Source organism: Larus michahellis, chromosome 10, assembly GCF_964199755.1.
Source record: "Larus michahellis chromosome 10, bLarMic1.1, whole genome shotgun sequence".
NCBI lineage: Eukaryota > Metazoa > Chordata > Aves > Charadriiformes > Laridae > Larus > Larus michahellis.
Genome location: NC_133905.1, coordinates 3,161,114 through 3,172,247, shown reverse-complemented (window position 1 = coordinate 3,172,247; position 11,134 = coordinate 3,161,114). Strand labels below are relative to the sequence as shown.

Below are 11,134 nucleotides of genomic sequence, written 5' to 3'. Positions count from 1 at the left end.
GGGTGCTGAGTGATCAGGAGTGGGACCATGGAGCGTAGACTGCTGCCAGATCAGTGGAGCTCAGGGGTTTGCAGCAACATAACTGGGGGCGGAATAAGGACCTTTGATTGTACAGCGGAGGATCCTGGTCTGCATTGGGGTGCTTAATTGGAGAGTTGGGTGGTCTGGTTGTGCTCAGTCTTCCTCACTGGTCCCATTTACTTCTAACGTCACTTTTCTTGGCAAGAAAATCCTACAGGCCTGAAATATGGCTGCAAAAGCCGCTGCGTAGCTGTCGTCTTTTAGGGGTTCCCGTTATAGAAAGGAACAGATCTCAGCGTTGGAGTTGCAGCCACGAAGCAGGGAGCAGCTTTCCAAGATTTAGGTAGCTGGGGATAGAGGACGAAAGAAGGGAGAAAGAGAGGAAAGAAACAGAGGTCAACCCGGAAAACAGAACTAGTTTGTATGTGAGGACACTGCAGGAGGAAATATCGTGTCGGCTGCCTCACAAAAGTCACCGATGGCTGGGAAACCTACCTTGGTAGCAGGGTCCTTCCCGAGAAACAGCCTGCGGAGAACGGCCCTGGCTGTGTCCAGCACGGGTAACCTTGGGGGAACCGCGGAGGGGAGCGGTATCTGCAGGGGGGACGGGGGAGCGGAGGGATCCGGCTAATGCACCCGTCTATCAGATTAGGCTGTCAAAAAACCAAACCGCTTCCATCACTGTCCGAGGAGAGACTCTCGCTCCCTGCTTAATGGGATGGCGGCCCTGCTGTTGCCACTCCAGGGAGAGGGGCCGCTGCCACCACAGTGTGCAGCAGGCTGCGAGTTTAAAATCCTATTAGGCAGAGCCTAACAGTTGCAAAAAGAAAGCAGGTATCCCCTAGTGGGGATTTAAAGATGTTTAGACATAATTGGATTTTCCAAGCAGATGTCATTATTGTTAAACAGTTGCCCACTTGATATGTTCAAGTTGTTGGCTGTAATTGCTAAAATTAGCAGGTCTGCGTAGAGCAAAGGTCAGTCGGTTAATATTGTGATTTAGTATTTTATGAAGTAATTCCAAATGCTTTTATGTATGTTTTTGTTTTTGCAGCCTAAGCCCACATTAAAGTAGTTGTGGGGCCCGCTAATAAAATAATGGCTCGGGCTCTCGGCGCAGGCGGCCGGGCGGGCTCGGCAGCGCTGCTCCAGCCGCTCTCGCTCCCTGCCCTTCCCGGTGCCGCAGGCCAGTCGGGACCGCACGCTTGGGTCTGGTGCTGCAGTCGAACCGGGGAGGCCCCCAGCTACCCCCCAGCCTGGTGTGCTCCAGTGGAGCTGGTGCTGGAAAGGAGCCTGTCGTGGAAGGACGAGGGGCTGGTTTCCATCAGCAGCTGAGCAAAAGGCTCCGCCGCTCTTACCCGTGGTCCTCAGAGGTGGATTTGACTGCGCGCATGAGCACCTTCAGCCAAGAACACACCTGAAAGACACACCGCTGACCAGCCAAGGTCCCAAAACACAGCTATTTAGAGGGAAGACGCATTTCTGGAAGAGGACCAGAGAGCTGGAGCTGGGTGAGACAAAGGCTCCCGGGTTGTGCCGTGGCTGGACATCTGGTGCCGCCTTCTCCAGCGCTGCAGCTGCTAAATGGCATGAGAAAAAGCTTTAAAAAAAACTTGTTGAAGGTGTTAGTGTTGGTCTGATCCCATGTCCTGGGACAGGCGAGGGTTTTCTTCCGAGGCTATCTTGTTAAGGTTTCCTGGGGTTCATTTATCTTTCCCTGTACCACAGACACAACCCCTTTCCGTGGGTGTTTTGGGCACACCTGGCAGATTTCTATCGCAGGAATGCAGGACTTTGCTAATGCAGTCTGACCTGCTCTCTTACCACCAGACCTTTCTGGTTGCCTTTTTTTTTTTTTTGTTAATCTCAGACCTTTTGCTTGCAGAAGTGCTGCGAGACATTTTGTGGCCCGCAGTGCACGGAGAGATGTGGAAGAGGATCTGCAGGTCCTCCTGGACTCAACACTCAACTGGGTGAGCTCTGTCCCTTCCCAACCCATGTTTCCATATTCCTAGCGGCAGGTTTTGGCCCGTGCAGCTGCCAAAGGTGCCCCAGGAGCTGCTGCAAGCAGCAATGGAAACGCTCTGACCAAGAGATGGGAAAAGGAAGCGCTCGCTCTTAGATACTGATACGAGAGAGGGAATTGGTGACCCAAGGCAGGACAGATCTAAGATGTGTGTAAATCTGCATATCTTGATCGCAGATCAAAAAGCCTTGATGGACAAGCATAAAAATACCCCATTAGCGATGAGACTGAAGCAAAGTTTTAGCCCTAGCAAGATGGAAAGGTTGAGGAGATGGGAATTCAACTCTGGTCCAGATTTAAAAGCATGTTATTTTGATCAAAGACCATTTCAGTTTTCCGATCCAAAATGTGCGGTTTGGTTTTTTTGGTGGTCGGTTGTGTTTTTTTTCACCTTGGACTTCCTGCGAAGTAGAGTAAGGTAAATTCAAGAGATCATCCCACGTGAACATAGCGTCTGCAGAGAGAGTATCAGTAGAAATATTTCCTTGTGTTTGCTCTGACCAAAATAATCTTCTTTCTGCACCAAGCCCCCTAAATCTTTGCAATCCCCAGAGTCCCAGTGCCTGAAGGAACGGCTCACGGCTCCCAAACCTTAGAGGGGCAGCAGGCACGGTTTGTCCTGGCGCCGAGATTTTCCGTGTTCCCGTCAGTGCCAGCCTCCCTCCGTGAACCCAACATGCGCTTAGACCTCTACTTGCCTCCCAGTGCTGTGTCTTTCTCTTACTGGGAGAGGGACTTAACAGCCCTTAACATAACAAATACAGTTTTGGTCTGTTTTCCCAAGCTGCGCATGGCATCAGTTGCTAAGGAAGGTGATTTAAGCTACATTTTTCTTTTCAAAAGTAAAAGGTTTTGATTCAGGGATGGTTAATTTAACTTAGTGCTTAATTTTGGAGTCCTTTATATGAGTACCACTACCTCGCAGTCTCCTTCAAAGCACGGGAGTCTGTTATTCCCATCTTGCAGCAGAGGAAACAGATGCAAAGACCTGCCCAAACACAGGCAGCAATTGCAATCTGGATTAGAGTGAAAACGTCCCTGAAAATTAGTTCCAGTCTCCAGGGAGACATCAGTGGGCAGGCCAAGCTGGGAAACTCAAGGCGATGTAGCGTGGGACCGAAAATAGGAGGCGTGTAAGATTTTAAACGCCTAAGGTGATCTGGCCAAGCAAGAAACAAGGCTCAGCAGTTCATGTCAGCACAGGGGAGGGCAGAAACGTGGGGAGCGCGTTCCCTAGCTTAGTGGAGGACGAAAGCAGCATGCTGGCAGGGTGTGCAAGAAATGCATTGTGAACTGGCTCTTGCAGCTGTGAGCAAGACAATGAGGATGGTAAAGTACCATCTAAGTCCCCGCATCCAGCTTTGCACAAAGAGGGAGCTAAATTCAGCCCCCTGGAATCCGTTTGCTCATGGTTTGAATTTAGCTCTTTTTGTCTGAACGACTCCGAGCAGAAAGGGACCATAGGTTGTCTCAGTTCAAGAGCCAAATTCACCTTCTCCCTTCTCCCTTTGAGCCCCCAAGCTACACAGTGCCTCCGTCGGAGTCTCTTGTCATAATTTGCAGGGCGTTCTCAAGGAAGCCCCTCTTTTCTTCTGCAGTCTGAGGCATGACATTTTCATCTTTCTTTTGGTTTTTCTTGTGACATTCCCTCTCCTCTAGGCTCTGCATGACCCACTGAACATCCCCCCACCTTCTTGCCTATGTACAAAAACTTTTTTCAATTAATACGTATCTTCTCATACGCCTAAGGTAGGATATTCTTCACTTAGCCTCAGGGTTGTGCATGAGGGTCCCAAAAGTCTTTATTCCTCCAGCTCGCAGACTTCGCGACTGGCCTTACAAGGAGCAGGAAGAGGACCTATAGCTCGTCATAGAGCTCTCTTACCCGTCCATCAACCAGCCTGTCTGCACTTGCTATATTAATCAACTTGGTCTCTTGGGCAAACCAGCAAGGTTGCTTTCATATGTACATACTGTGCTTATTTACTGAACAAGCACTATCTGCCACCTTACACAGGGTTAGTAGAGTCCCACTCCTTAGTTTAGCATAACTCCTTATCTTTACCTGCGAAGTATTTGTTTCCAACCATTGGGAAGTCTGCATCGATTTTGTCATGAACTCAGCATTTATTAATACTGTTTGTAGCCGATCCTACCCGCTGAGCAATGAGAGCATGTCCCGGAGCTTGCAATTAGTGCTTGTGCTGGGGGACGTTATAATTTCAGGTGGTCTCTCCCATTTATTGTCACAGACTTCAGCTTGCCGTTTTCTTTCACTTCTGTTCTCTCCTGCCCGTCCTCGATGATTTTCCGAGTGGTGGTCCTCTTGCCATTGACCACTTCAGTAGTGGTAAACACTGACCTGGTACTGTGAGGCCCAGCTGTGCCCTCAGCAAACAAGAAGGTGGGCTGTTCGCTGGGGCTGAATGAATTCCATGGCACAGATGACTCCATAAAGTCAGAAAACAGGCTGGAGCTTCTTACTCTTCCACTTGTCCTGTACCAGTTTTCACCACTGTCGAAGGGGTCCCAGAAGTCATATACAAAGGGATCCATCCCTCCAAAGACTTCCCCAAAGATCTCCTGGAGATCATGGAATACGTAAGGGCAATCAAAGGAGCTGTTATGACTCCCTGTGGCTCTTCGTCCTCTGTGGGATCTGCTCTCCTTAACAGACCTGTCATAGAGCGATCGTTTCTGGGGGTCAGACAAAACCTCATATGCCTCAGCAACTGCTTTGAACTTCTTTTCGGCTTCCTCCTTGTTGCTGGAATTCTTATCAGGATGCCATTTTAGTGCCAGTTTGTGGTAAGATTTCTTAACATCGTCCTGTGAGGCACTTCTTTGCAGTCCAAGGACTTTGTAATAATCCACCATCTCAAAGGAAAGGTGGGGCTGCTTGGAAGATGCCTGATACCTCTCTCCCACCAAAGATGTGAAGCCCAGGGATGACCAGAACGCAGAGACTCCTGGACACCTAATTCTGCTGTTGCGCTCCTCAGGGGGTGGGTAGATGCTCAGTTCATCCCTCAGTCTCCCCTGTCCTTTGGCATCACGAGGCCACGCAGTGCTGCTTGACCACGTCCTTTCTTTTTAAGCCTGTTGTTCACAAATGGTGAGATTGTGACCTCAGAGGTGGCTCAGCCAATCATTGCTCAGATGACCTGACTTCGTTCTAGGGTGGAGTTGGTTGTCACGGGCCTTATTTTTTTAAACATAGATCATACGTGTGACATCGTAGTTGCCATCACAGCTTGGTGTATGACTCTAGACCATTTTTTTGCCTGTACCTGCCGAAAGGTGGGATTCTCAGATGCTCGGTGTGGTTTCATGCGCGGTCCAGGCAAGCGTGGTGTAGCGAGGCCGTATTACCCCTATGGGGTACATAACCCTACAGCAGCAGCTATAGGAAAGCTGTTTGCAGTTTGGGTACCCGCAGTTTGGGAGGAGTGTTGATAAATTGGAGAAGGCTCAGGGAAGAGCCACAAAATGTGATTAAGGGTTTGGAAAATAAGCTCTGGAGTGAGATACTCAGGAGAAATGTCTTGGTATTAAGAGGAGGTTCAATGCCAGCTTCATCATACTCTAGTCTGTAAGAACCTGCATGGGAACAGAAATTCAACGGCACAGGGATCTTCAGGCTCCTGGACAAAGAGGTTGGAAGGTGGCATTAGCCAAATTTAAACTCAAAATACGTTGCACGTCCTTCATTATGAAGGTAATAAATCACTGGAACCTCCTCATGTGGCCTTTTTTAAACCCAGAGTGGGCCCTTTTCCTAAAATCATTATTAGATGACCGTCATGCTCTCTTCTGAATTTGTAGCCAAACCTAACACTTCCTGAAGAGCTTACCTCTCGTGTTAATACCAAAATAAATGCCCAGGCTTATTATATCATTAACAGCTTTAGCCTCTTTTCTACATGCTTTTTTGTATATCAGTCCCAAGGTGTACGCGTGTACAACAGGGTTGCTCCATCATCCCAACACAGACAGGATCAGCCTTAGGAGCTGAACCTTGACGATCCAGTCGGGTTATCCTGCATCTGTTTCTGTTCCCTGGATTTGCCGTTCCTGTGGGAAATGCAATATCCTCACGGGGAAAATCATTTCGTGAAGGAGGTCTCCGAGGAAGTGCCAGCAACGAGAATTCGTCTGTCTGTAACACGCTGTCATAAACACCTACGCACAGCAGCACGTGTTGCAGAGCACTGCCCTCGTATCCATTATCCCACACTTTGGAAAGGAGTGAAGAGCCAGCCAGACCAAAGAGCACAGGCGCAGCGTACGAGCTGGCTCCTGTCCTAACATACATCGTACGTGTGGAGCCACGAAGCCAAGGGGCAGCCGCGTCAGCCTGTAGAAAGCAATGTGTCAGTGGAAGGAAGAAGGTGATGCCTGTTGGGAAAAGGCTTTGTTCTGATGGTTTTCTCGCTGGTCAGTGATGGGTCAGTATGGAGGTAAAGTCATGGAAGTCCTTGTCATATTCTGGCGGTAAAGGTTGCCATAAGGCAGTGCAGTGCTGGTCTGAAGGCTGGAGCTAAAGAAAGCGCAAAGCAACGAAGAAGCTCATGGTCCCACGGGCTCACCTCGTTGGGGAGATCTCGGCTTTTGCCTCCGTTTGCACAGAGGAGATGTTCTCCACTACAGGGTGGTTGTGCGATGTGAATGATTTTTCTGCTAGGTGTTGTTTCTACCGTAGCAATGGCAGAAGTTAATCTGGGCACAGCAGCAAGCTGCTGCTGCCCATTTGAACTCAGAGGGCTCTTTGCACTCCCAAAGCATCCCAAAGTGCTCCTCTACGCTGAGGGGAGACCTAAGGCTTCATGGCTTGCCCACGCTGTGGTGCTTTGGATGAAATTTTCACCAAGGGGACTCGTTTATTTGGGCTAGTGTTTTCTTTTTTGATTGTGCATTGGACTTGAGGGTCACCCAAGCTTGCCACCCACAAGCCACCAAGAGATGCCAGCAGCTCCTAGCCACTGCCAGCGTGGTCCGTTTGCAGATGCTTGGCAGAAATCCCAAGAGCAACTGCCGTTCCTGCTCTCTGTTACCCAGAAGGGAAAATGGGACGTCAGAGAAGTCTGTTGGAGGGTCCCAGGCCAGTTATCAACTGCAGGGAGCGGGGCTGTGCACGGAAGGGAGGAGTGACTTTGCCTTGTGCTGTCTCTTTGGAGAGCGTCTCCTCCCATACTTGCTTGTGGTGATGAGTGCCCCTCTCAGACTGGCTGGCGCAGCGGATTATCTCTCTTGGATTTAGCGCGTCCTACCCATCTGAAAAGTAGGGAGTGTTTTTCTCCTGTCAGCCCCGAACGGAGGATGCTCACTGCCTGTCTGTCTGCTGCCTGCAGCAGGCGTCAGAGATTAGCAGCCATTCAAGAGAGGCCACTGCTGCGAGCCAAAAGGGCTTGCGAGGAAAAAAGAAAGGGTCGAGGAGAGGCAGGGAGAAAGGGAAATGAGAGACACATGCACACATCGAGTAACTAGACCCAAACTAGCCTGGCAACCCCATCCCTAGAAACCAAGGCTTTGAAATGAGAAATGTTTTTCGTATCTTAAATCTCAAGTACAAACAATAAAAACCAGCCCAGACTGTGTTCTTTGAAGAGAAAGTACGAGTGACCTGAACAGTGGTTATCAGCAGCGTCATTAAGATAAACCCTTAACATGATTTAAAGCATCCGAAACTGAAGGCAGCACTTTCAGATACTAACAAAATGGTCTGACATTGGGGATGAAAATCAATAGTAATCTGATGTCACTAAAAATACTCAAAAGTGTCCCATGGCTGATGGAGGTGAGATTAGTGTAAATATTTGTATTCTAATCAGTGGCACGCGAGGGCTGGAGGCGGCCTTTCTGTCTATTTAATTAATGGAGTGGCTTTTTAAAAGGATCCTAATCATATGTGATTGTATCTGCTTATCAACATTTTTGCTAATTAGATGATATGGAGGCAGTCACTCTGCTAATTCCCTCATCCAAACAGCATATCCTGCACAGATAAAGTACAGTCTCTTTTTAATAAGAAACAATCATGAGACAGACTAACCTTAATGGTGCTTATTATCCGAGGATCTTTGGGATTTTCTCTTCTACCCACCCCCTCCTTCCTTTTCCTCCATTCGCTGCTTCAGTATGCCAGATGGATGGGGATGCGGCGGTCCCTGTCCCCCCTGGTCCCCCTGCTCCAGGCACAGCCACATCCAGCTTGCTCTTCTCCCCCCAAGCCGGGCATCGAGTCTGCAAGGGCAGAGCTTGTCAGCCAGGTCGGGTGGGAAACACAAGACGAGGCACCAAGCACCAAAATGCCCCAAGATTTCGGTCACCCAGACCGCAGGCAACCCCAAACTTGCAGCCCCAATCCCTGACCTTGCTCTTGGCACCCCAAGGCGCCCTGGGCCAGAAAGGAGGGAGTGTCTCTGAGCTGTGGAAACTTTCTTCTACTATTATTACTACTACTGCCATTATTATTACTATTATTATTTTGTTTTCTTCTGTTTTCACAGAATCACAGAATGGTTCGGGTTAGAAGGGACTTTAAAGATCATCCAATTCCAACCCCCTGCCATGGGCAGGGACACCTCCCACCAGACCAGGCTGCTCAAAGCCTCATCCAGCCTGGCCTTGAACACCTCCAGGGATGGGACATTGGTGACTTCCCTGGGCAACGTGTTCCAGGGCAAAGGGGATCTACATGAGTGGCTTCTCGTCAGCCCCGTTGATCCTGTGACAAGGCTGGGGTCCTTTTATCTAAACCCAACACGAGTGGGAGACTTTCGTTCCAAGTCCTTTGGCTATCCAAACAAACACGAGCCACGCTTCGCTCCACCAGCCAAACTGTCATCAGATGCCTCACCCCGAGGTGGCCCCATAGGAGGGGAGGCTGTGCTTGCCCCCCGAGCCATGTTCCCGAGGAGCACGGCCATGGATGGGCACACTGGGCTGACCTCCTCCTGGGGGCAACAGAGGGACCTGCCTGAATTTGGAAGATGATTGAAAAATAAATTTGCCCCAAAGAACATTCCCTTGCCTCTCAAAATACAAGGGCAACGTCTTGATAAGGTGAACCTGTCCCAAATGGGTGCAGCTGCCACCCTGAGAGCATCTGGGTGGACCAGAGGAGAAAGGGGGTGCCTGGTGTTTAGTTTTGTGAGGTCAGGAGTTTGTCTGCTGTTTTTGCAGCTATGAATGTTGAGCAGAAAAGACTTAAAGGACATGGATTCCCACCTCCATGGGCAGGAAGGAGGGTTGGTGTGTTCCATGCATTGATCCTGGGCATCAGGTTCAGCACGGAGGTTGTCTGTGTGATGGGAGATGGGGTGGCTCTGAGAAGTGCTGGCTGGGAGGGACTCCCAGAGGCTGGAGACAGAGCTCAAGGAGGATCCAGAGAACTGGGTCTGTAGCCAGATTTTCTGAGCCTCAGGTTGGAGTTTAAGGCTAAAACAATGTTCAGGCAAGAAGACGTCCAGCTTTTGGTTGCTGGCAAGAGGCAGGAACCTCACAAAATGACCCTTTTTTGAGGTATGAAGCCAAAGAGGAGGCCTGGTCCTGCTTAGTGGAGTCAACTTTCGTTTTGTTGCCTGGATCGTCTCTACGCGTCATCTGCACTATCCTTGTCCAGGCATGGCTACGCCAAGGTTGTACTCAGCAATATGGCTGGCCAGTCCTTCTACTATTTCTCTTCTTTGGCATGGTCCCTGACCCTCCTCCTCTCCGTGCTACGTGCAGGAATTAATTCAATATTGACCCCTTTCCCAGAGCGGTTTCCCGTTGCCAGTTCCATGACCGAGGGCTGCAACTTGAAAAGAAGGAGGGACTTCTAGGCCAAGGATTGCGTTGCAAGCCGTTGAGTCCTGGGGCTTAATGAGGCACTGCTTATCAGCAGAGTGTGCTTATCTGGAGCCCGCCGACGGTGTACCTGCTCCAGCCCCATCGTGAGCAAACATGTTTTACCACCCAGTTGCAGGGAGCCGGGAGCGCGCGCGCGGTCGGTCAGACGGCGCGGCTCAGCTGATGCGTGGTAACTCGTGAAGCCGCAGCAACTTTATCACTTCACAACATCCATACATAGCCACAGCCTTGAATCTTCTCAGGGGAAGAAAGGATGATGAGTTACTGTCCTGGGATTTTCTCTCTGTCTCCAGTCAGTGGGAAGTGGTATGTGGAGCATTCATTTAATAAACCAGAGGGGAAAAGCTGTAGATCAGCTTCTCATTATTTCAGTGCTGGCTCACGCCATCACTTGGGTTTGTGCCTGACAGTTCAGTATGTTATTTGAGGCCACTCAAGCATTCTGCAGAAATGATGCCACCCTCTTCTGAAAGCGTGGGGTTCGTCCAAGCAGGGAGGGCCTGCTTCCATTAGTAGGTTTATCAGTGCCAATCCCATCTCAATTTTAGGTCTCAGTTTGCCAATGAGGTGCCCACCTCGGAGACCGGTTCCTGTTGAGAACCACCGCTCCAGCAGGAAACCTTCTGGAGATGGTTCTTCTGATGTGGACCTCTGAAGTAAAGCAACTCTAGGTGGGTAAAAACACAGCAGTGGGGCCGGTTTGCAGGGGCTGGGGGTGTGCCAAGTGGTACAGAAATTGGGTGAGGGTCCTGATGGTGTACACATAGACCTGAAGCCCCCAATTAAAAGAAGCAGGCCCTTTCTCTAGAAGATAGGAGGGGTTGTGGCGGGACAACTGTAAGTGTTTGTCCCCCGGTATTTGTCAGTGTGTCATACCTACGTCCAAGAAGGGGGCCTGGGCAATCATGGCAGCAGGTGGGGGACTGATAGGTTGCTGATGACTTTACTGGGAGCAGGGAACCGGAGAAGAGAGCCCACATTGAAGCTGTCAGGAAGCGTGTTCTGGTCCTGCCTATGGGCACCTCGTACATGGGGCTGCCAGGAGCAGTGAAATTTCCGCACTGCCTCAGCAAAAGTTTAGTCCAAGTTTATAGCTGAGATTAAAAGACTGGAGAATAGAAATTGTAAATGTGATGACTTAAGAGCTCATAAATTCAGTATACAGCCCCGCTCTGGAGAGCTCGTGTGCGGTGCAGCCACGCTGCCTTGGGCTCACGAGTTGCCCTTGCTCCC

At 50.0% G+C, this 11,134-nt stretch overlaps 1 protein-coding gene across 1 annotated transcript; it reads right to left on the bottom strand.

The window, feature by feature from the left end:
* Window positions 1-4,261: 4,261 nt before the first annotated feature.
* On the bottom strand, window positions 4,262-4,924 carry DNAJB8 (DnaJ heat shock protein family (Hsp40) member B8). Its single transcript, XM_074603227.1, has one exon. The coding sequence runs from the start codon at window positions 4,922-4,924 to the stop codon at window positions 4,262-4,264; it is 663 nt and encodes a 220-aa protein (XP_074459328.1).
* Window positions 4,925-11,134: the final 6,210 nt, after the last annotated feature.